Raw genomic sequence first — 25,689 nt, 5'->3', positions numbered from 1 at the left:
CTCCTGTATCCACCCCTCCATCCAGCATATTCACTGACGGCCAGCTGTGCCCAGAACTATTCTAGGCATTCAAGAGATGACAGTGGGTGAAACAGGCAGAAATCTCTGCACTCATGTAGCGTCCATTCTAGCGATAACTTTAAGGTCAGTCCAGGCCTCACACTTCAAGCCTTCCTGACGCGCTCTCGCCCACCCCTTGCCTGTATCTGGGGCACTTGGGACTCACGGGGCAGGGCCAGGTCCTAATCACCTCTGTATTCCCAGCACCCTGGGAGTGAGTGGCAGGAACGAGGAACAGCACATGTTTGTTGAAACGTTAGAATTAAGAGTTTCAAATAGCTCTTCCTCATTCAGCTAGTCAAATGGTAACATGGCTGGTTTTGCATCCATCTCCTTGCTACAGCATTTAGAGTGGAAGATGTGTTCCTCCTACCCTGCCTTCTGCCCTTACCTGTTCTTTATACTGATCGGCATGGCGGCGTTCATCCTCAACCTGCATGAAGATTTCCTTCAGCTTCTTCTCGGTACGACGGACTAGTTTGTTGGCGGCTGCTCTTTCCCTACGAAAATGAAAATGATCAACACGTTAGTCTTCGCAATTCTTGAAATGAAGATTTTTTTTAAGTCCTTTTCTCTGGAAGATGGCATTTGTTAGAGTGCTTTCCGGGCCTCTGTATCGTCGTGATCAATGTGGCCCAGAAACTTTTCCTTTCTCCTCAAACTATGGATTGCCTTTAATGTATTCTAACGCTTGACAGGTAGAAAAACTGCATTATTCCTTCACACAGATGTTAATCACTTTATTTAGTGATCTACCAAAGATCAAATGTTACATACAAGCTACCTGTCACTTATTTGAGTGTAGAGTTTTTGAAGACAAAAACCTTAGTTGGTTACTCTAATCCCCTAACTAACTTTTCAGCCTGGAAAACAAAACAAAGACTCAATTTATTAGGCGATGGTTTCAATTTAAAAGTTACTGACTACGTACGAAGATGCTAGAGCAGCTGACACTGAAACAACGCCCCCATCCCTCCACGCTTCACGTAGGAGTCAAAGCACCATGTTTCTAGACAGGCCTCCACTGTCCCACATGAAGCAGAGGTAGCTTATTTGGAGGACTCCACTGAAAACAGAACAAGTTCTTTTGTTCCTCCACAAATGTTATGCAAAAAGGATAGTGATGGAGTCAGCTGAAAGGGCGAGTCATGTTAATTACAGCCAACAGCAAACAAACCCTTAACTGTTAGAGTTGAGTGCAGGGGCAAGTCTGGGATGCCGGTTGCAGAGGATGTCAGGCTCTGAGCACAGACCCTGCATTTCTGGGCCCCAAGCTCCCCGACAGGAGGGTGAGCTGAAGGGCTGCTCCAGCCCTGGCAGTCTGGGATTTCTCTTCTAACAGATTTGTAAATGCCTCCCAAAAGCTGTATTGTGCAACTCCTCAGGAGTTGCAGAACGGTTTACGACAACAGAATGGAAACCATTGAGCAGTCCCTTCCTCAGGGAGAAAAAAGCTTGTATTTTTGTCATACTGCATTTCTTCTCTGCCAACAAATAGTAGCATTTCACGGGATGCCACCAACTCGGGCAATCAACTTCGGGTAGAGATGTAAACTATGGCACCAGGAGGTCACGGGGCACAGTGTGATGAGCCCTCAGCTGAGTCCGGGAAGAGCTGACAGGGGAGCCCAGCACACCCTGAGGGCTCACACCACCTTCTCTCTGGTTACACGTGTTCTTGTCATTCTTCCCCTGCCAAGGGAGCTCCCATGGGACAAGGGACATGTCTGTGTCATCTCTGACTCACAGGCTAAACCTGGACCTGGTCTGTAGCAGAGACACTGTAAAAACCTTTCTTTGGTTTACAGCAGCAAAAACCTCTTACTTGGCCTCCTGCTCAAGCTGCTCCTCCAACTGCCCGATCTTGGCTTCCAGGGCTGAGATGGTGGCCTTGAACTTGGACTTGACAGCACCCTCCAGCTCCTGCAGCTTGGCCTTCAGCTCCTTGTTCTGCCGCTCCAGCTGCTGGCGCGCGTTGTCGCTCTTCTGGGCGGCGCTGCGCTCGGCCGCCAGCTCTGCGTTCAGCGTGTCCACCTGGAGAGGAGGTGGGTGAGTCGTGTGGGGGTGGCGCGGCCCTCCCAGGGCGGCCGCCGCGCGCCCACCTGCAGCGTGGCCTTGCGGAAGCGGTCGTTGAGCAGCTCCAGGTTGCTCTGCTCCTCTTCCAGCTCCTCCTCCAGCTGCGCTATCCGCGCCTCCAGACGCCGCTTCTCATCCAGCAGCGCAGACCTGCCAGGCGGGGAGGCGACAGCTCGCACGGGAAACTCCCAGAGGGCTCCTCCACCCACCCTGCTGCTGGAAGCCGAGCAGCATTGTTGACTTTTCTCTTTCCTCTGTTCCCACCCCAATCCGCCATGCCTAGCTGGTTACGCTTCCAAACACACCACCCACTTCTCTCCATCCCCAGGCCTACCACCCAGGCCAGGCCCCATCATCTCTCGTCTGGACCGGTGTGTAGCCTTCCAGCTGACCGCCCTGCTGCCTTCTCCAGCTCTTCTCGGCAGCCAATGTCAGCTTTAAAAGTGTAAAAACATCCTGGCATTCCCTAGCTTTTCTAGTGCACCGAGATCAAATGCCAGGTCCAAATGATGGTGTGCTAGAAAATGACCATGATGAATACTCAGTACAGTAATTAAATGGAGAAAGCAACCTCTTAATTGGAAAAAAAAAAAAAAAAAAAAGGACTTTTAATGAAAAATGCATCCAGGGTAAGGTAAGTCTAAGGAATGTGCTTGTCAAACCTCATGAATCTGAAAGTGAGAACTTGCATTGCAAGGCTGTGCACCCTATGGAAACCAGGTTGGTTCTGAATGTCTTTCCTGCACACCTATGTGGGCATGGCTGGCACAGGGAGGTGCGACCTGCCAGGGTTGTGCAGGCAGCCAGGGGCCGAGGCAGCCCGGAGGCTCAGCATCTCGTGCTCATCTTTCCAGACTTTGAACAGATGAGCAAACCAACTACTGACTCCTAGATGCCAGACGACCCCCATGGCTGTCTCAGTGCCACGGGCACGCCCCAGGGGAATGGGCCCAGTGCCCATGAAGACGGGGGGGCCACCACTGATCGTGAGATGCCCGCCCCTTCCCACCTGCTGCCAGGAGACTCACTTGCCAGAGGCGCTGTTGGCGATCTCATCCGCCAGCTCATCTCTCTCCTGCTCGGCGTGTCGGCGGGCTCGCTCAGATGAGGCAAGTTCCTGAATAAGTTCAGACCGTGATTGAAGCTCTGGCTGTTAACAGTTTCCTCAAGTGTGAAACCCGACAGTGCCTGTAGCTGCTGCCACCTTGCCCAAGGCACTAAGTGCGCCTCAAATTGCAGTCAGATTTGAGAAATTACCCATCAACTTCTCTGGCGTTAGCCACGTGGAACAGTGTCAAGGTATGACCACTTAGTTTGCCCAACTGAAGCAGTAAGATGGCCCAGTACCATATTAAACATGAATAGTGAAATTACACTAGGCTACAAAGGCACTAAAATATATTTGCCTGGTCTTAGAGAAATTTCAAGGGCAGGTATTTTTTTTTAAACAAATGGGTGAATAAGTAAACAAACAAACCTCCTGCAGTTGAAGGATTTCTGCTTCCAGACTCTTCAGTTTCTTTTCACTCTCTTTGGACTGAGCAAAAATCTCATCCCGGGACGCACGAGCTTCTTCTAATTCACGTTGGTAGTCCTTCATCTGAGCCTAAGATTCAATAGGAAGAAAGTTTTGGGGTAGTGTCCATTCTTAGTTTTTAAACATGATATTTTCCTCCAGATTATAATATATATGCATTTATTATAAATATAAAAGTATGTGGAAGTGACAGAATAAGAAAACATTCAGGCCAATATCCCTTATGAATACAGATGTAAACATCCTCAACAAAATAGTAACCAATTGAATCCATCAACATATTAAAAGAATTATACATTGTGTATATTTATATACCATTATATCCCACCATCCAAGTGGGATTTATCTGAGGAATGCAATGTTGATTTGATATCCAAAAAATGAATTAACTATATGATCATCTCAATAAATGCAGAAGAAGCATTTGACAAAATCTAACACCTTTTCAATATAAAAACGCTCAATAAACTAAAGGAAACTCTGATAAAGGGCATCAGTGAAAAACTAACAGCTAATATACTTCATGGTCAAAGACTGAATGCCTTCCTCTAAGATAAGCAACGAGACAGGGATGCCTGACCTCGCCCCTTCTGTATAGCACTGTAATGGAGATTCTAGTCAAAGCAGTTAGGCCAAGTCAAAGAAAGAAAAGACATTCAGATTGGAAAAGAAGAAGTAAAACTAGCTCAATGTGCAGACGATATAACCTTATCTATTGAAAATCTTAAGGAATCCACTAAAACACGGTTAGAACTAATACACGAGTTCAGTGAGGCCGCAGCGTACAGGACCGACACGGTCAGCTCTCCCTACCTGTGAGGTCCACAGCCGTGGACCAACCCGCAGTGGATCAGAAGTACTCAGGGGAAAAATTCTCAGAAAGTTCCTAAAAGCAAAACTTGAATTTGCCACATGGGCAGCTATTTATATATCGTTCACCTTGTATTAGGTAGGATTATAAGTAATCGAGACGATTTAAAGTATACAAGAGGATATGCATAGGTTATATGCAAATAATACACCGTTTTAGCAGGGTACTTAGGGAGGGAAGGAGAGACCTTTTTTTCTTGCCCCCCCCCCCCTTTTTGGCTGTGCTGCACGGCATGTGGGATCTTAGTTCCCTGACCAGGGATCGAACCTGTGCCCCCTGCAGTGGAAGCGCGGATGCCAGGGAAATCCCAATACACCATTTTACATCAGGGACTTGAGCATCTGAGGATTTTGGTATCCATGGAGTAGGGGGGTCCTGGAACCAATCCCCCTTGGATACCAAAGGACAACTGTACAAAAATCAATTATATTTCTATATACTAACTATAAACATTCTAAATATTAACAAAGCAATGACACTTAGCATCAAAAAGGATAAATTTAGCTGAAGTATAAGACTTGTACACCAGAAACTATAAAGTAAAGCATCGTTGAAAAAAAATTAAAGAATAGCAAAATGAGTGGAATGATAGCAATGTACTGTTAAGATGGCAATACTCTCCAAGTTGATCTTCCAAGTCAACACAATATAAGAATCCAAGTGGGGGGCTTTGGGGGTTGGGGGGGAGGCAGAAATTGACAAGTTGATCCTAAATGGAATTGCAAGGAACCCAGAATACAGTCATGAAAAGGAAGAACAAAGTTGGAGAAGTCACACTTTCCAACCACAAAACCTGCAGAGCTACAGTAATCAAGACTGTGTAGTACTGGTGGGAGGACAGACATAGAGATCAGTGGAATAAGGACTGAGAGTCCAGAAATAAACACAAGTCTATGGTCAGCTGATTTTTGACAAGCGTGTGCCAAGGCAAGTCAAGGGGGGAAAGACTAGTCTTTTTAACAAGTGGTTCTGGGACAACTGGATATTCATATCCGAAAGAATGAAATCGGGTTCATGTAGGAAACCATATAACAAAAATCAACTCAAAATGGATTTAGAAAAGGAGCTAAAAATATAAAACTCTTAGGAGAAAACACAGGACTAAATCTTCAGGACCTTGGATTAGGCAGTGGTTTCACAGACATAACAAAAACAGAAGAAACAAGAGAAAAGATAAATTGGATTCCATCAAAATTAAAAACTTTTGTGCTGTAAACAATACCATTGAGGGAGTGAATAGATAATCTAGACAATGAAAGAAAATATTTGGAAACTGTATATCTCCTACGAAACATCCAGAATATATACAGAAATGTTACAACTCAATTACTGAAGACAACTCAAAAGCTTAGCAGAGGACTGAAAGACATTTTTTCCCACATATGATATTGGCCAATAAGCACATGTAAAAGCTTTTCAGCATCATTTGTCATTAGGGAAATGCAAATCAAAACCACAGTGAGGGACTTCGCTTGTGGTGCAGTGGTTAAGAATCCGCCTGCCACTGCAGGGGACACGGGTTCGAGCCCTGGTCCGGGAAGACCCCACATGCTGCAAAGCAACTAAGCCCGTGTGCCCCAACTACTGAGCCTGCGCTCTAGAGCCCACGAGCCACAACTACTGAGCCTGTGTGCCACAACTACTGAAGCCCACGTGCCTAGAGCCTGTGCTCCACAACAGAGAAGGCACCGCAATGAGAAGCCTGTGCACCGCAACGAAGAGTAGCCCCCGCTCGCCGCAACTAGAGAAAGCCCGTGTGCAGCAACGAGGACCCAACCCAGCCAAATGTAAATAAATAAATTTATATTAAAAAAAAAACCCACAATGAGATACCACTTCATACCCACTGGGATGGCTATAATTAAAAGATGGACACTAGCAACTGTTGGTGAGGATGTAGAGAAACTGGAATCCTCATACATAGCTGGTAGGAATGTAAAATGTCGCTGTGGAAAGACCGGGCAGTTCCTCAAAGTTAAACAGAATTACCGTATAACCTAGCAATTCCATTCCTAGGTATATACCCAAGAAAATTGAAAACACACATCCACACAAAATATATGTGAATGTTCATAGCAGCAGTATTCATAGTAGCTAAAAAGTCAAAATAACTCAATTGCCAACTAATGAATGGATTAATAAAAAAAATATGGTATGTCCAAACAATGGAATATTATTTGGTAATAAAAAGGAATGAAGTACTTATTTATGCTACAACATGGTGAACCTTGAAAACATGCTAAGTGAAAGAAGCTGGTCACAAAAAGCCATATTGTAGGATTCCATTTATATGACATGTCCAGCATAGGCAAATCTATAGAGACAGAAAGTAGATTAGTGGTTGATCAATGTTGGATGTGGCAGAGATAGTGTGGAGTCACAGCTAATGGGCACAGGGTCTCTTTTAGAGGGAACCAAAATGTCCAAAATGAGATAGTGGGTGATGCTTGCACAGCCCCTATGAATATTCTAAAAAACAGCAAAAACACTTTAAATGGGTAAATTGAATGTTGGGTGAATTATATCTCCATAAAGCTGTTAAAGTCACAGTAATATAATTTATATTCTTTGTAATTAGCTGGTCAAAGTAAAAACCTTTGTATTTAGCTTTTTAAAAAAGTGTAAGGAAGCAAATAAGTTACTCATAAATCTATTATCCAGAGATGATTTTTCCTTCTAAACTTTGTTTCTAAGTGTGTGTATCTACATGTCTATATATAGAAGTTTACACACATGTGTGCTGAGTTACAAACTAAACTGCCCTCCCTACACTGTATCTTCCTGTGTCACTGCGCACATATCCCCATCATTTGAATGGCTGGCAGTCCACCTACATTTAGGTTATTTCCATTTTTGCCATCATAGATAACACTTCAGCTACGATCTTTGTAGGTAAGTACTTCTCCTCGTATTTATATTTTGTTAGAATAAATTTTCAAGATGCGGAATCACCAAGGTCAAAGGAATGGAAACTTTCTAAAGCTTCTGTCCTAACAAACTTCCCTCCAGGGATGTTGTGCCTACTTATATGAAAGGGCCCATCACATCCTGCCAATACTGTGAGTTACTACAGAAATCACTTTTTGTCACTGTGATAGTGAAAACCGGCACACCATCTGGGTAGCAAAAGTGATGATTCAATGAGACGGAAAGGCTCACTAAAGCTCACGGCGCTAGCGCAGGGAAGTCGACACTACTCTCCTCTCGGTGGCTCTGTGGCTGCATGTTCAGTTGAGCATCAGAGGCTGTTCAGAGCCCCAAAAGCTTGTCCCCGGTGGTTGCCCCCGCCCCCCCCCCGCTGGTGACTCCACCCCGATCAGTCCAAGTGGGGCAAACTCTGGCCCACTGTAGACACTGGAGCTACACACGGGCCATCTTTATGGCCTGTGGCCCCAACCCACAGCCGAGGCTGACGGCTGCACTGTGCTCTCTGCAGGGGTGACCTGGCAACCCTAAGCCTGCGGGCAAGATGGCAGGCTGGGTGCTGCCCAGAGCCCTTCTCCCCAGCTTCACGGGCCATGTTGTGCTTGATCTAAGTAGGGCCAGATGGCACCTACCACCACCAAAGACGGACGGCTGGCCGCACTTACCTGAAGTTTGCGGAGCTGCTTGATCACTTCATCCCTAGCTTTGTTTGCAGCCTCGATTTGAGCTTCCAGGTCCTTCAGGTCTATTTCCATTTTCTTCTTTGAAGCGACAGCAAGGGCCCGCTGTTTCCGCTCATCCTCCAGCTCAGCCTCCAGCTCCCGCACCTAATGGACCGCATTGGGTTACGTCTGCTCAGACCCAGGTGCCCGCACAGAGAACCGGCACAGGAGGGCTCGGGTTACTCTGGAAAGGTGCTGCCTGCCACTGGGCAGTTATTACTATTATTAGCAGTTAATTTGTACAGAGAGGTCTTTAACCACCACCACTGGTACAAACCGTTTCCACTGACCACAGCAAAGGCGCGTAAGGAGGCAGAGCTCATGGTCTTGGTGATGCAACGAGACTGGCCCACGTGCCCAGAGCAGAGGTCTCGGGCCAGCACCCCATGGGCAAGCCAGCCAGGATGCAGACCCTCCAGCCCCCGTCGGGCCTTCAGGTGACACACCCTGCTAAGTCCATTCTGAATTCCTGACCCACAGAAACTCAGTTAATGCATGTCGTTTTAAGTCACTAAGTTTGAGGTAATTTGTTATCTAGCAGTAAATGACTAATAAAATAAGTATTAGTGGACTGCAACTAACAAAGGAAAATTAAATATATCTCAGATCCAAGACTTGATACCATGAACTGCAAGGGACTGAGAAAATATCCACAATTAATTTTTAAAGTAAACTTTTAAATTAGAAGTTTAATAGGCACTCAGGAAAGTATATAAATCATAAGTGCCCAGGCAACTTCTTAAAATTAAAAAAATGTAAATACCTAGAGGTTTCCCTTTAAAGAGTGGCTTAATGAGGACGTGTGATCTGACCTTCGGAATACTCTGAATCACCTTGTCAGGTACATACTGATTCTTCCCTTTATCGATACTCATGAGACTCACAGAACTTGAACCTGACTACATATCCCTGGGGATTCCACTAAGAGCTTTTCAATGGATATCCTGGCTTGTAAGTAGCAGTGGTATTATCTGAGAAATAGGAAATCAAAACCAGTTGTATTACATTTTAAAGAATAAAATTATCAAATGGCCAAATAAATTTCCTCCAGCTGATATGTTCCAATGTGAATGAATAAGATATTGACCCAAAACTGGGCTTTGAGGACAAATCAGTTCCTGTTCCGGGGGCCACTCTTCCAGGACCTACCTGTTTAATGAGTAGCCGCTTCTTTTCCTCGTTCTGCTCATCTCTGGTCTGCAAGTCCCTCTCGAACTGGGCCTTCATGGCCTGCATGTTGACCTCCAGGCGAAGCTTGGCGTCTTCTGTAGCCTGAAGCTCATCTTCCAGCTCTTCCAGCTGGGTCCTCATTTCCTCCACCTGCTGCTCTAGGGCCCGTTTGGATTTTTCAAGTTCATGAACCTAGACCACAGGAAGCACAGGGAGGGGATGACCCTTGGTGGAGGGACAAGCAAGGACAGCAGTTCCTGTTTTATAGGCACCCCACCCCCATATACATCCTCCCCTCCCACTGCAGCTACACTAGTTAGTCCTCGTTTCAGAGCGCACCATCTGAATGACAGGCCTGATTTCTTTATTCACGTGTGCTCTAGAGTCGATCATTACTCTCCCATGACCTTGAAGCCGAGAGATCTTTAAAAGCCACGAACAATAAAAAGAGCATGGTGTCGGGAATCGCCTGTTGACTGGCCATTGGCCTGAGGTCTGTGTCTAACATAGTACATCCCTCTTGCTGTGGAAAAGGTCATTTGTATTGAAAATGCACATGTGGAGACTTACATACTAGGTGTGTGAGGCCTGCAAAGCAGGGTACAGTGAAAAAGAGGTTTGACCTTTCTCTGCACAAAGAGCCCCACCACACGCGTTTACTAAGTTCTCGGTGCCAAGCGCTGTGCTGGGTGCTCCCCGCTTCACGTCCCCTCTGATCCTGGAGACAGTCCTCAGGCAGGCGTGCGCAGGTGCTATTATTATGTGTGCCTTTGGGGTTCACTGCCATGTTGTCAGTTCTCACGCGGGCAGGAGAAGCCTTACAGCGTGAGGAGGGCCTGTGTCTCTTAGTGTCCGGCACTTCACGGGCACACAGGAAACGCTTGTGGAATGAATGTGGGACTGTCGTTTGTTCTAAAGAAAACTAATATGGAACAAGAAAATGGAATCAGTGGTGGAATTCTCTCTCTACATTTTACTATGTAATCCTGGCCATTTCTACTCTAGGAGGCCTCTTCTTGTCCACGGGGCCGGTCCCCAGGCTGTAGGAGACTCAGCAGGAAGGTAGGACAGTCCTTCCTCCCTTATGATGTGGCCAGAGAGTCCGTGTCCCAGGAAAATGAGCTTTTATCTTTAGAGAGGACTTTATGCATTTCAGAGCACGGCTGCAGCAGCTTCATGAAATAGGCAAGTATCACGTCCATTTGACAGAAGAGGAAACTTAGGCTTAGACAGGTTAAATGGGAGCTTGGGGGAGACTCAAGCCCCGAACCTGTTCTGACCCCCAGGCCTGGGTCCCCATCACTATCCTCAACACCTCGTACACTAGGGGAGGGGGGTAGGGTAAATAAAAATCACAGCAGCTCTTGGGGAAGGCGTGTGCAGTGGGAGGACAAGGGCGTCCCACCTGGCTCCCCTCCAGCTTCCCCACTCGGTGCAGGAGACAGATCCCGCTACCCTCAATCTGAGGGGACTTCAGGTACTTGCGTTTGATAACCACCTGAGACTCAGGAACAGAGAAACCCTTCATTTAAAGGACCCCTGCCAGGATGCAGCTTAGGGCGGGGAGGGCCCGTGAAAGCGACAAGAACTCCCCGCCTGGCTTTGGCACAGGTAACCGAGAACAGACTGCAGAAAACCTGATGGCTTATCCTGGAGTCTTTAACCCCCTAATTATATACAGGCCAAGACACTCCTAGTCCGCTTCACTGTAGGGCTGGGCCTTCCCAGAGTCGCCTGCCTGCCCCGAAGGCACCGGTCCCCAGGACACTCACGTTCTTGCCCACGTCGTCCTTGGAGCTCATCAGGTCCTCCATATCTGCCCGCAGCTGCTTATTCTGCCGCTCAGACTCTTCCTTGGCTTCCAGGGCCTCCTCAAGGGCGCGGGCCAGGGACAGGGCTTTGGTTTCCTTCTCTCTGGCCTCTGCTTCGGCCCGGTCTCGCTCTTCCGCGTAGCGGGCAGAGATGTTCTTCTCTTCTGCTAACAGCTACACGGGATGGCGTTGGGAAACAGTAAAAATCGATTTCAAAAGCAACAGAGACTCCTCTCATTTGCTACGTGCCTGAATTATTGCTAAGAATATCAGGGGTGTTCTCCTGTTTCCTTCTTTATGCTGGTCTGCTTTTTCCAATTTTGCTATAAATATATATTGCTCTTAAATAAGAAAGGATTATTTTAAGCCGAAATGACAAAGGCGAGGGCTTTGCCAGGAGGAAACACGTGTGGCGCTGGCCCTGGAGCCCAGGGGTGGGGAGCACTGGGCACCCACCTGATCGAACTTCTTCTGCTTCTTCTCCAAGTTGGAGACGATCTGGCGCTGGTGGTCCAGGTCCACCAGCAGGTCATCGAGCTCCTGCTGCAGGCGGTTCTTGGTCTTCTCCAGCTTGTCGTAGGCCAGGGCCTTCTCCTCCAGGCGCTGGCTCAGTGCTTCCACGTCTTTAAGGAGCTTCTTCTTGGCTTCTTCCAAACTTTCAATTGTCCCCAGGTCATCATCTACTTTCTTCTTGGTATCTGTCAACTGAAGGAAAAAAGATCACTATTAAAGAACTCAACTGGATTTCACACTTGAGGAATAAAGCTAAAACTTCTTTTCCATATTTTGTCAGAAGAAATAATATAAAGCACTACTGTGTGTTTCTGAGCAAATGAATCTTAGACCATAAATTTCTGCGCTAATCATCTATAAAAGGATGACTGGATTGGAATTTACATAGTTGACACAGTCCGAGGGTCTTTACCTTGCTTCCAACAAGACCCAATTAACTGTCCCAAATGGAGCAGAAACCACCCAGCAGGGCAGGGACGTCAGCTGCTAAACACACACGCTGAGGCCACAGCGCCCCGAGTGGATGCACGCACCTGGGCCTGCAGGGCCAGCACCTGCTTTTCCAGGTTCTTCCTGGCCTCTTCCTCCTCCTCCTGCTGCTCCTGGAGGCTGTTCTTCTCCTCCTCCAGCTGCCGGATCCGACTGCTCAGGTTCAGTTTTTGGCGCGTCTCTTCCTGAAGAAGCTCCTGTTTATTTTTATAAACGGTCAGTATTTAGATTATGGTAATCACCCAAACCACAATGCCTCTGTTAAAAAAACAGAGTCTCAGTGTGTGAGAAATACCCAGTGATATTAACAAACAAGTGATTTTAAAACACACCTGATCATTTAACAAGTGCCCTTAATACAATATTGCTTTAAAGTTGTTCACGAGGGAATTCCCTGGCAGTCCAATGGTTAGGACTCCGCGCTTTCACTGCCGAGGGCACGGGTTCAATCCCTGGTCGGGGAACCAAGATTCCCGTAAGCCGTGCAGTGTAGCCAAAAAACCAAAAACAACCTTGTTCACAAGCAATGGCAGCGTCACCCCCCCCAGGGTCCCAGGCCAGGGACCTGCGAGCTTCCCTTTCCCACATCTTTTATCACTCCTGGAATCCTTTCCTGTTTCTCTCAGGTCAGCGTTAATGAACGAAAGCCATGAGAAAATGTTTAAAATGGCCAGCAGTGCACGAATGTGTAACAGGACCGCCGCCTGGTGAACCGCACCCCAGGCAGTGCCCGGCCAGACAGCAAGAGCCGCCTCCCAGGCACCCACATGCCTGCCAGACACAGGAACCACAGGCTCTAGATATGAACTCAAAGGTGAGTTCCTGAGCATCAGGGCTGGTTTTGGTGCAAGATGGTTGAAAATAAACGTAGAGCAGAATGGCTTCCCTGGTGGCGCAGTGGTTAAGAATCTGCCTGCCCATGCAGGGGACACGGGTTCGTTCGAGCCCTGGTCCGGGAAGATCCCACATGCAGCGGAGCAACAAAGCCCGTGCGCCACAACTACTGAGCCTGCACTCTAGAGCCTGCAAGCCACAACTACTGAGCCTGTGCTCTAGAGCCCGGGAGACAACTACTGAGGCCCGTGCGCCTAGAGCCCGTGCTCCGCAACAAGGGAAGCCACCGCAATGAGAAGCCCGCGCACCGCAACGAAGAGAAGCCCCCGCTCACCGCAACTAGAGAAAGCCCGCATGCAGCAACGAGGACCCAACTCGGCCAAAAATAAATAAACAAAATAAATAAATTTATATAAAGAAAAAAAAAGTAGAGCAGAAAATCAGAAAGAGGTGGTAAGAGGGCAGTTCTGGGAATAGCATGTTTCACCAACTTACAGATCACAGAAACAGCAGAGTTACCATTAACACTCCACCCCCGGGGGAATACCTGTGTGTCCTGGAGTTGAGACTCAAGACCAGCTGCGTCCTTGGCAAACTTAATACCCTTTTTCTCTGCTTCTTCTAGAAGAGTTGAGACATTATCCAATTCATTCTGCAAGGAGGAGTGAAAGGTTATGACTCACTTCAGCAGTAGGCAGAGGGAAAAGAGTGGTGGTTCTGGGCCCTAAATGCACACAAAGCGAGCATATCGCGGGGAGGAGGGGTCAGTCTCAGCTAAGGAGGGCTCACCACCGAGAGTCTCCCGTCCCCGTGAGCCGGCCCTGAGCCAGCCACCACAGACAGCCTCCACCTACCGCCCGGACAGGGAGGCTTAGGACGGCAGAGCCCACACGTGGAGGGCGTTCTCCTAACTGGCTTGCTATCTTGTTTTTCAGCGTCAAGAGACAAAACTTATACCAAATCCTCTGAACGAATGGCTGCTGTCCTATGTGAGGAGGCTCAAGGTCAGCAGGTGTTTTATTTTAACCCTTTTCCACACGAAGATGCACTATCCATGTGCTGGGGGGAGGTGGGTAGGGGGCGCAAGTATAATTCATTTTCTTAGAGAACTTGAAAACTTTATCACACAGATTCAAAGAAGTTTAAATTCTAAGAGTCACAGCCCACCCTTCTTTTTAAGCTGAAAGAAAATCTGGCATGATATATTTATCATGAATATGTAGCTATTTCTTATGGTCAGATTTTATGAATAATGTGGTATAAACATTTTTTTCTTTTTCGTGTTTAATTAACGATAGCTCTAAAATACCTCCCCCCCCAGAAACCCCCATGGCGTAAGACCGTCTGTGTTTTTTTGTGGGGACAGTGGGTGGTAGACAAAAGGGACAGGAGTCGCCCTTCGTTCTAGCTGTCCTCTAGTCACGTGAGCAAAGGGAAGGCACACGGAGGACGTTTCTACACTTGAAACTCAAGCTGATGACGTTTGTCCTTCCTCATGTTAGCCCTTCAGAGATCCCCCCACTCCATCAGTCTCGGCAGCAGTGGGGCGGGGAGGGCTGTGGACTGAGCAGAGCCCAGAGGCAGGCGAGCTTCTCACGTCCTCGTCCACCAGACTCACCCGGGGGGCGCTGTGAGCTTCAAGTGGGAGAACAACACAAGGAGCCTTATGTGGACCTGGGGCAGCCCGGGCGCCCCCCATGTCAGGCCCCTCCCCTCCCCACCCCGCCAGACGCTGGGGGCGACGTCCAGGAAAGGCTTTCCAGGCCTACCTGTAACTTATTCGCTTTCTCGGCCAGTTCCACCCTGAGTCTGTCTCCTTCCGAGACCTTGGCGTGGAGCTCCTGGACCTGGGCGTCCAGCTTCTTCCTCTTGTGCTCAGACTCGGCCTTGACCTGCTGCAGCACCTTCACCTCGCACGCCAGCTCCTTGTTGTCTGTCTCCAGGCCCTGCTTGTTCTTCTCCAGATTTGCCTTGAACTAGGAGAGAGAAGGGGAGAACCGTCCACTAGCAGTTTTACAACAGAGGACGCAAAGGGCACGGCTTTGGTGCCCGGAGAACCGTGCCGACACGGGGGGAGGCTGCGGTCAACATCTGTTGCATGAATGAAGGAAGACACCTGCTGCTCTCAGAGTGTGAAGACTTCTGTGGGCGGAGCACCCCTGTACACACCGCTCAGGGCAGCAGATGTAGTGTGGGGGGCGCTGGCAGCAGTGCGGGGAGCCAGCACGTGAGAGGTGGAGGCGGGAACGATGAAGCAAGGGCAACGACGTGTGCGGTGCCTGAGACAGACTGGAGGCGGGAGGGACGGGGGGCGGGAGTGGCAGGGCACCGGGAACACCTGGGGGGCCTGGCGGCTTCCGGGCAGCAGGTGAGCGAGACCAGGACTTCCAGCTGCTGAAGCTCTAGAGCTCAGTCATCAGGAGAAAGAGGGCTATCAGCGAGAGGAATATGCGATTTGAAAATAAAATCAAGGGCGCCTGGCTCTCCCAGGCCAGCACTGTGCTCTCAGCAAGCGGCCGCTGCGGGGGCATCTGGCCCCCGGCACTGCCCACCGACGCGCCCCTACCCTCTTCGCCTGCTCCAGCTGCTCCGAAAGCTCCTCCAGGGCGGTCGCGTGTCTCTGCCTCATGTCCTGGATCTGAGCCTCGTGGTTCTTCGTTTCCTCCTCAAGAGCCTTCTTCAGCTCTGCCACTTCTTGTTCACGTTTGGTACTAGAGAAACATAATTTGAGAGGAAGAAGCTCAGAATTAGTTGAATGACTAAATTAAATGCACATTTTTAAAGTTCTGCTTTTGTTTGAAACATGACATGGATTCCAGGAGGCTGGCGTGTCTGTTACTATGGCAGCGGGAAACCTTCCAGAACCAGCATGACCCCCATTCCACATGCGACTTACAGTCGAGACGTGGTGTAACGTCCCTAAGGGTCTTTGGATGTTCGGGGCAGCCTGGGTGTATCACAGGCCAGGCACTGCTTAACACAAGATGCCAAAATGCCTGCCACGGCACCGGCAGGCGTTTCAATAAAACCGGAAGAGGGTAAATCCCCAAAAGGGCTGGTAAAGGCTCATCAGGCAGGACACTGCACCCCGACAAAAGTGGGCCTGAGCACCACCTTTAATTTAAGCACACAGCTTAGTACTGAAACCAGTTAAGGTAAATACCACCCCTGCTGAGAGCCGCCGTAACACCGAGAGCTTACAGAGCAGTCACTTTCCAATCTCCTGAAGCACAGCTCTGGCAAACTTGCTCTAAAACCCGTAGCCAGTTAGAACAGTGACATATGTGCCGACTGCTGTGTGGGCGCACTTTCCTCTCTTTACAAGGAAGCGAAATCTAGGGGCTGCGACCAGCTGCGGCAAAGAGAAAAGGCACCCAGGTGGCTGCTAGCTGCGTGGTGGCAGGTCACCAAAGGGAGCCACCAGAGTCGCGGTGGTGCAGCCTGGCTCGGCCACACGTTCACCGGAGGTGAAAGGCGTGCGGGGGTCTGGCCTTGTCCTCTGCAAGCTTCCGTGCAGAGGAAGGGATGGATGCTGGAGGTGGAGGAGGGGCACGAGCATCCAAGCATCAGCCCAACAAGACAGACTCCATCGAGGTTACTTCAGTTCACCCCCCATCTACCAGACGGCAACACCATTTCCCCTGACACATCGGAACTGCAGGCCATCCGACCCCTTCACCAGCAGAAGCAGGGAGTGCTGTGTTGGAGCACATCCACGGTTTTAACAAATATGCACATACTGGACTTCCCTGGCGGTCCAATGGTTAAGACTCCGTGCTTCCAATGCAAGGAGGGTGGGTCTGATCCCTGGTTGGGGAACTAAGATCCTGAAAGCCATGCAGTGTGGCAAAAAAACAAACAAACAAACAAAAAACATGTATCATTGGTACTTTTTTGTTTTTTTTAAACAGGAGTTGAAGGGAAGAAGTGAGCAGAACCTTTTTTTCTATCCTGGTTGAAAGCCCAGCTGAGAAAGGCTATTTCAACCAAGTCTAATCATTAGACTGTGGGTTCCAACCCACAGTTGCGTGGTTTCCAGATATTTAAAAAGCAGGTATTTTAAAGACAAGGCCAGGACTTAAAACTGCTAAAAGCAGAGCTGCTCTGTGGAGGCGGGTAGGAGCCTCTAGCCCCACCGGCTCAGGTGGCTCTGCGGGGACACACCCTCCCGTTGCTGTGAGGCCCTGCGTGTTCGCGGGCAAAGTCCCTGGCACGTTGTCAGGCTCACCTCCTCCGCTTCTTCAGCACTGAGCACTCCGGACACCCACCGTCTGACCTCAGCCTGACGGCTCGGCACGGCTTCTCTCCAGGCCCAGCACCTGACGGGCACACGCCCCTACCCAGCTGCCTCTGTAAATGACCCCTACTGCCCTCGCCTTACTGCAGGCTTTCCCGTAGCCCCCTTCTCGGGGGCAGGCTCCCCCTCCCACCACTCACAGCCTGGGACAGGTGGCAGGGGTGTGGGGGTGTGTGCGTGTGCAAGCATGTGTACAGCCAGGTCTACCCGCCAAGGCAGCCTGGGGATTCCTGGGCTGGCCTCACGTGCCCGGCAGCTTGGGTCTTGAGGAGGAAGGAGCCGGTCAGGAGGAGGCCAGCAAGGGCCTCAGGCAGCCCACCTGATCACCGCTAGTTGCGCGCGCTCTCCCGGGACTTCCCGTGAGTCGTGGCTGGCTGCGCTCGTTACTTTCCTCTTGCCTACGCTCGGCGGCTGGCCCATCTGTTACGTGGGTACCTGCACTCACCTGTCCTTTTGTCTTTGTGGACACAGGCCTCCTCCTCGTCTGTTTCCTCACCACTGTTCATCAGACCAATTGCTGCAGCCAGCAGATGCCCAAACACCCCCATCTCCTCCTGTTTCTGTGTCTGTCCCCTCTATAGCCCTCTGGTCCCTGTGCCCCCCTTACTTGGTTCAGGTGTAACTCTCCCTCCAGCCCTGTGTGCGTACCTGGGGCTTTTCTGATCACACCTCCCTCTGCGCACCTGGCTGTGGTGCATCCACCCACCCTGTGCTTTCTACCTACAGGCCGGTTGGTTTCTAACCACCGAGATTTTGTTACTGTTCCACGTGCCACTGTTTCCAGGAGGGAGAGAGGATGCTCGAAGTGACATCATACAGGGAAACACCCCACTCCCCGAGGACGAGCAGCTCTGCCCTGCGCCCACTCACCGCAGTTCCTGCTGAGCTGCCGTGGTGTCCAGCGTGTCCTCAAGCTCTGTCTTCAGAGCTTCCAGCTCCTCACTCAAGTCCCTCTTCTGCTTCTCCGCCTTGTTCCGCGAAGCCTTCTCGGATTCAAAGTCTTCCTGCAGCTCAGCAAGCTGGGCTTGCAGCTCTCGCACGACTTTAAGCGCGTTGTTCTTGTGCAGTGTCTCGTCGTCACCCCTGCGGAGACACCCGGGCACGGGAAGCGCTCAGAGCCGGCGCCCGGGGACTCTTCCCACAAGGAGACCCTGAGACACCACCCCCCGCCCACGGCCCACGGCTTGGAGGCCCAGAGCTGGTATCAGGACGGAGTCTGGGTCCTGTCCAAAGGGCTAATAAAGTTCTCCGTGAAAAGGTAGGACCATCTCACTTTAATGATTATAATATTTAAAAATTCCCTCTCAAGCAAATGTTCTTCTAGTTAAAACACCGCTCAAGGTAGCGGTCTTGTCCGTCAGAGTGGTTCCAGCCCACAGCGAATCTGCAAATTCAGAGAAGTTCTTGGAACAAAGTGGAAGCAGACCCGCCACCTTCACACCCTCCACCCTACGCTTCCTCTACCCTCTGGTGCATCTTTCTGCTCACGTGTGGTTTAATGTGGGTGGATGTTCTGACTGGGGATGGGTGGGAAGTTTGCGGTGAAGGAGGGGAAGTTGACACATGGGAGCAGGTGGAGAATTTTAGTTCTGGGTCCCAGCCCTCACCTCTGTAAGTGGCCGAAGAAAGACTAACAGTGACAGAGGCAGAGAAGAATTTCTGTTATAAGATTTTCTTGATTGTAATAAATTATAAATTAAACTGAGTCCTATGACCATGTAGCCAAATAGTTATTCTTTATAAAGAAATGAAATATTAGTATAAATGTATTCACTATACATGACTTGCATTCTGTAACTGAATGGTTTAGGACTGAATAGCAAATCATGCTAGAAGAGGGGGGAATATTTCTGAAAAGTGATTTCCTCTAAACTTCTAAATCATATTGAAATTAATCTGTAACGTACAGAAACCAGAGCATTTGATATGGTTAAAACTGTTGGTTCAGGTGTGAATTTCCAAGGATTTCATGATATGACTCGTGATTTTTAAGTGTAAATACCAAGAAGGATTGATGAGATTTTCTGGCTGCCCCAACACACACGCTCCCAGGTCTCCCAGGCCCGTGTCACACACAATGACGAGGAAGCCATAAGTTGGTGTCCCGGGGTCTCTCTGCCGGGACCCCCTGCAGCCGCATGCCTAGCGCAGACCTGGCCAGGGCGCCCTGCAGCTCCTCCTCCTTCTTGGCCACCTGGATCTTGAGCTCGTCAATCTGCGCCTGGAGCTCGGCGATCTGGTCCTGCAGGTCCGTGGTCTCGCCGTCCAGTTTCCTTTTGGCCTTTTCCAGTTCCTGGCGGGTCTTCTCCTCCTTCTTTAAGCGCTCTTTAGGGCAAGAAACAAGAAGCCCTTCAACACACTGAATGTCACTCCATATGGACAAATTCAAAATGTAAACTGATTAAAGTTGAAAATTAGCCATTGTATCTAAAGCACGTCGCTGCCTTAATATCATCCTGCCAACCACTCCATCACCTGAAACCCCTTAAGATCAAACCGAAGGCGAGATATATTAGCAGGAGGGTGGAATTTTCAGGAAGAAACTGGGAGGATTCCAAGGATGTCCTTCCATAGGGAGCGGGCCCCCACTCTCAGAGCCTAAGTGACCTGGACCCCGTGCTGTGCCCAGGATCGCAGAGGGCTTGGCAGAGGCCGGGTGGCATGTGACTCCTGTCCCCCCGCTCCCCTTTCACCGGGAATCCCTGGTTTGAACCCAGACTGCAGTTCCTGAGCCCTGAGGGTGAGAGGGCAGAGTGTGGGCATCTCTCCCGCCTGCCCTCTGAATCCTGCAGTGATTCCTTAATTAGGGCCGGGGATGCCTCTCTTCACACACTGTCCTCACCCGCCCATCAGTCAGGTGAGAGAAGGACAGGCCTACCTACCCTTCCCAGAAGAATTGACTACAGGTAGCAATGGTTTATGGAAAGAATTTCAGGCTGACAACAAAATCCTAAATATTGTTTTAGAAACCACTCATTTTCTCCCCGTTATAAACGACCACGCGACAGCAGGGTGTTAAGAGGCATGTTCTTCCTCCTCTGTCGGTGCCAGTCTCCAGCTGCGGGTCAAAGGGAAGGTTTTCTGGGCTCTTTCCAACTTCTACCCTCTTTTCTTATTTCTTTTGCAGAAGGTAGTGATCCATTTTGCAAAAATCCTAGCATTTGCTGACATGACTTGGGCCATCAGAGTGAGACACTGCTACCGTGCACAGAGTCTCCTGTCCCTGCCAGGTTTTGTGTCAGCAGCTGTCCCTTTGTGAAGGGAAACCTAGGCCCTCGATGCAGCATTTAGATTAAACACGTACAAATTTAACGGCCCGTACAGCTGAAACTTAATTTAGGTCCCAACTGTGTCCACCAAAGGGCAATCTATTTTACTACAGGACCTAACTTTAAAAAGTAAAAGTTTAAAGATAATTTAGTGCCGTTTGATGGCACTAAATACTTGGTGACTAGGCAAATGACAACACCATATAAGAGGGCTATTTTAATAGTTGAACCCAAACTGATGAGCGATCCCCATGTACATTTTCTGTTACAGCATGTTCTGATTTAAGTAAAAGCTAAAGGCTCACATGTCCTAGCCCTAAATTTCTCTAACCTCCAACACTCACCTTCTAAATCTGAGATCATCACTTCTTGCTTATTCCTGATCTTGGCCAGGTTTTTTGCCTTTTCTTCCTCTTCAGCCAGCTGAGAGGAACACTCAGCAATGCGATCTTCCATGAGTTTCTTTTCCTGAATAGGAAAAACGGCTTCAGAAAAGGCATTCAGAATGACAACTGGGTTTGGTTATTACTTAGAAAACAAGTAACGTTGGCACTGTCTCCCCCAGCAGACCGTATATTCCAAAAAAGCAGGAAAGGGAGGCTCATGACCTTCCAGAGCTTCGCCCGCCCACCTGGCCTGCAGTCCTGCAGCCGGTGCTGAATGTATTACCGCCCAGGTGGGAACAAGTCGTTGGTGAGTGTCCAAAGGGCACAAAATGTGCACGTTCAGTCATCTCAGGGATTAAAAGGATGTTTGGTGGATTAAAACAATTAAATAGTTTCTGTCTTTAGAAATCTATACCGACTATAAATCTGTAGAGACTTAGAAAACTGAATAAATGAACTTGAAATCTTGAGAATTCCCTGTTTGAAGCCACTTTCAGTGAGAGCATTGACACAAGTATTTTCCATATTCTAAAAGCAGCTCTTGGACTCCCGTGGTGGCACAGTGGTTAAGAATCTGCCTGCCAATGCAGGGCACATGGGTTCAAGCCCCGGTCCGGGAGGATCCCACATGCCTCAGAGCAACTAAGGCCATGCACCACAACTACTGAGCCTGTGCTCTAGAGCCTGCGAGCCACAACTACTGAGCCCACGTGCCACAACTACTGAAGCCCGTGCGCCTAGAGCCCGTGCTCCGCAACAAGGGAAGCCACCGCAATGAGTAGCCCACGCACCGCAACGAAGAGTAGCCCCCACTTGCCACAACTAGAGAAAGCCCGTGCGCAGCAACGAAGACCCAACACAGCCAAAAATAAATAAAATAAATTTATTAAAAAAATAAAAATAAAATCAGCTCTTAAATAGAAATAGTCTCTTACTTTGATAAATTTGGAATTTTGGTCCTCGAGAAGCAGAATCTCCTCTTCCATCTTCTTGATCTTGGCCTCTGCCGTCACCTTCTCCAGCTGCAGTTTCTGGCGAGCCCCCTCCTCCTCGTCCAGCTGCTCCTCCAGGTCCTTGGGGAGAAGTACATGCGGTCAGTCTCCACACTTTCTCTACGAGATACTACACATGCTAACAAGCAAGGTCAAAATGAAAGGCCAGTGTTTGATTGTCAAAATGGCAGGGTTATTTTAAAAAATATAAAATGTAATTATGTGAAACAGACACTTGTGTCCACTATAGGTTAACTACAAAGTGGGTCAGTCCTTCTAGAAGCCAACATGGGAAAATGCAGCAGCTTTGAAAAAGAGCATTTCTTTTAAACCAGCAATTTCAGGAAAAGGCACAGATGTGATTTATATTTAAAAGACCTGTAGCAAAGTGTTATTTATCATACTGAGGAACTATGAACATACTTCAAAAAAGTCTTGGTGATTAAAAGTGGGTATATTTTTAAAATGGGATAACGTGTAGTTATTAAAATCCATACTTTAGAAGAGTAGTAACACAGGGAAATTGAATAATATAGTCCAACTACATCAAACACATACTTCATTCATTCTACTATGTATGTTTAGCCAAAAGAGAAGACAACTCAGAAACAACCATGGAAATAGTACAGGTCGGTGAGAATGGGCTGTCTCAGGTCAGGCGTGCCGTGCCGTTCACAACATGAGCGCATCACCAAACTGGGTGGGATTCTAGAGTTTACACATGGTTTTCCCATAACACGCTTCTCTTTATTTCATACCCTACATTATTGTAGCTAATAAACATGCATTACAGAACAGAGTTGTACATACAAATCAATATATGGCCAGTTTAAGAAACTTTCAAGGGACTTCCCTGATGGTGCAGTGGTTAAGAATCCGCCTGCCAATGCAGGGGACATGGGTTCAAGCCCTGGTCTAGGAAGATCCCATGTGCCGCGGAGCAACCAAGCCCGTGCGCCACAACTACTGAGCCTGCGAGCCTAGAGCCCATGCTCCGCAACAAGAGAAGCCACTGCAATGAGAAGCCCGCGCACCACAATGAAGAGTAGCCCCCACTCGCCGCAACTAGAGAAACCCGTGCACAGCAACAAAGGCCCAACACAGCCAAAAATAAAGAAATAAATTTATTAAAAAAATAATAATAATAAATAAAAGCTCATAAACACAGAGGTTAAAAAAAAACTTTCAAGGGTAACTTTGGCTAAATAATTTATCATGGTTGATTCTGTAATGAAACCTCTGCACAAGATTAACTTTTTTTGTGAAAAACTTCAAACACACATATAAGTACAGAGTAGTATGGTGATCCTGACACAAATGCATCAGCCCAAGCTTAACAAGCATCAGCTCATGGTCAGTGGTCACTTCTAAATCCCCAGCTTCTCCCTCCTCCACTGCATTATTTTGAAGCAAATCCCAGACATCATATTTCACCTGTAAACCTTCAGGCTCTACCTCTAAAACATGAAGACCATTTAAAAATACACTTGTTTGAACTGGAATCCAAATAAGGTTCACACGTTGTGATTGACTGATAAGACCCTTAAGACTGCTTTAATCTCTAGGTTCCCTTAAATTTCTTTCTCCTCCCTTTTTCTCACATTTGTTTAAAAAAGAACCCCAGGGCCTCCCTGGTGGCGCAGTGGTTGAGAGTCCGCCTGCCGATGCAGGGGATACGGGTTCGTGCCCCGGTCTGGGAGGATCCCATATGCCGCGGAGCGGCTGGGCCCGTGAGCCATGGCCGCTGGGCCTGCGCATCCGGAGCCTGTGCTCCGCAACGGGAGAGGCCACAACAGTGAGAGGCCCGCATACCGCAAAAAAAAAAAAAAAGAACCCCAAAAAACCCCACAGGTCATTTGTCCTACAGTTTCCCACAGTCTGGATTTTGTCCACTGCATCCCTGCACTGCACACTCCTAAGGTGACAAAAGCAGTGAACAGAACAGTGGGTCCAGTGTAATTCAATTAATAAATGAATCCACATATATCTGTTCAGAAATATATGCAAAAAAATAATAGGGATTAATGGGATGATGGGTGGGAGGAGACTTCTAAGTGCTATTTTGTATTCTCTGGGTATTCTACAATATAGTGTTATAATCAGGAAATTAATATTGAAAACAAAGCAAAAACCAAAAACAGGTCTAGTAGTTTTTGGTTGAAAAGGAGACAGATCAGAAATCCCTGAAAGCCTCACATGCGGGGGGGTGGGGGGGAGAAAAAAAAAAGGACAAGAGACCAACAAGGTTGGGTTTTCCCAAGAGCCATGCAGTTAATGTAGAATCTCAGATATTCCATTAAGAGGGGGAAAATATTTAATAATAACATTACCATAAATATAATGTGTTTGAATTTACAATGGAGACATTAAGATAACAGTGCAAAAACCCAGTGAAAGAGTCTAGAGTAAAGGTTATGAAGATGAAAAGTATTGAAAAACAAAACAAGCAAAAAACAACAAAAAACCCTTGTTCTTACAAGGAAATGCTTGTTTTCTAAAGAGAGTAATGCAAGCATTTCATGTGAAGTTGTTAAACGTGGAGCATAAAACAGTAGGCTGGGGAGACTGGAGATGGCTTCGGGTGTCCTTACCCTGTGTGAGTAAAATATTATCACTGAAATGAGCACATGCTCTGAAACAAAGAGAAAATCAAAATGGAAAAAGAATTTGAAAAAGGATACATGTATATGTATAAATGAATTCCTTTGCTGTACACCTGGAACTATCACAACATTGTTAATCAGCTATATTCCAGTATAAAATAAAAAGTTAAAAAAAAAAGAGAAAATCAAAACTGTTGATAATACCACCAAAACTCACTACTATTGGTGACTATTATTCTAGATCTTCTGTATGTTCCCTTATAAAAATCATATAGTTTGTAAGTTATATACTTTTAGTTAGAGCTTATTGTGTATACTCTTTTGCAACTCTTTACTAATGTATAATAAATACCCATAAAAATAAACATCTTTTAAATTTATTAACTGTATATTATTACCGTAGTTTAAGAATCCCCTATTGTTAGATAATTAGTAGGCTTCCACTGATTTATGCTTAAAGTCCTAGAACTAGAATTGCTGGATTAATGTGTACTTTTTACAGCTTTTGTGATATTTTGCCAACCTATTATGGGATACTGGAAAGCTGTTTGTGCTGAAGAATGGAGAGGGCCTGGACAATTTACTGTATGGGGTATTTGCTAAGGAATAATATGATATCTTTTGCGGTTTTGAGAAATGTCTGAAATGTCTGTGCTTTGCAAAGATAAGCTAAGTGGTGGGGATAAAATTAAGGGAGAGGTCTGGAAGAAAGAAAGTTTGGTACTGGACCCATGAAGCAGTGGTGGCAGATACAGACACCCTGACACTCAAGGCCATACTGGAGAGGTTGGGGAAGGATTCAAGGAGAACGTGTCTCAGGGCACAGGCACAATCACTGCTGTCGGGATCACTCATCTGGGTATTCAATCACAGAGAGAACTGTGCTTCATGTGAGGACAGCTGGATCTCAATAAGAAAGTAGCTACTAGCAGGAAGGGCTAAGTGTTTTATTCTGATTCCTGGCCACCTCCTGCGTCAGTGCTGAGCATTTATTATGAACCCCACTGCCTCGTAGGTGTCTCTCTAATGAATAGAGTGAGCAGTGGAATTATTAATGATAACACAACGAACAAACTCCGTCCCCACAGACCCTGGGATGCTTCTACTCTGAATCACTTTGCATCCTCTAAGATG

General features: G+C 47.8%; 1 protein-coding gene and 1 long non-coding RNA gene across 6 annotated transcripts in view; one reads left to right on the top strand and one right to left on the bottom strand.

Annotated features, from left to right (window-relative positions):
• The window catches only part of MYH10 (myosin heavy chain 10), a 138,658-nt gene that overhangs the window by 3,431 nt on the left and 109,538 nt on the right, over positions 1-25,689 (bottom strand). For all 5 annotated transcript variants that reach the window (XM_082604528.1, XM_082604529.1, XM_082604532.1 and 2 more), the window contains exons 23-39: positions 21,896-22,033; positions 20,919-21,042; positions 19,459-19,630; positions 18,176-18,388; positions 15,575-15,719; positions 14,778-14,984; positions 13,556-13,660; positions 12,219-12,371; positions 11,629-11,877; positions 11,134-11,346; positions 9,341-9,553; positions 8,135-8,296; positions 3,614-3,742; positions 3,165-3,253; positions 2,163-2,286; positions 1,886-2,094; positions 452-560 (exon numbers count right to left, since the gene is read on the bottom strand). In XM_082604528.1, coding sequence (XP_082460654.1) covers positions 452-560; positions 1,886-2,094; positions 2,163-2,286; positions 3,165-3,253; positions 3,614-3,742; positions 8,135-8,296; positions 9,341-9,553; positions 11,134-11,346; positions 11,629-11,877; positions 12,219-12,371; positions 13,556-13,660; positions 14,778-14,984; positions 15,575-15,719; positions 18,176-18,388; positions 19,459-19,630; positions 20,919-21,042; positions 21,896-22,033 — 2,754 coding nt within the window. The remainder of the gene's footprint in view (positions 1-451; positions 561-1,885; positions 2,095-2,162; positions 2,287-3,164; positions 3,254-3,613; positions 3,743-8,134; positions 8,297-9,340; positions 9,554-11,133; positions 11,347-11,628; positions 11,878-12,218; positions 12,372-13,555; positions 13,661-14,777; positions 14,985-15,574; positions 15,720-18,175; positions 18,389-19,458; positions 19,631-20,918; positions 21,043-21,895; positions 22,034-25,689) is intronic.
• Positions 13,064-18,168, top strand: LOC309793778. The gene is made up of 3 exons (XR_014291946.1): positions 13,064-13,461; positions 13,944-14,012; positions 18,032-18,168. It is a non-coding gene; the product is annotated as an uncharacterized lncRNA (long non-coding RNA).

Source organism: Mesoplodon mirus, assembly GCF_964341445.2.
Source record: "Mesoplodon mirus genome assembly, chromosome: 18".
Lineage (NCBI taxonomy): Eukaryota > Metazoa > Chordata > Mammalia > Artiodactyla > Ziphiidae > Mesoplodon > Mesoplodon mirus.
The sequence above is the reverse complement of the archived record's forward strand: the minus strand, read 5'-3'. Positions and strand labels throughout refer to the sequence as shown.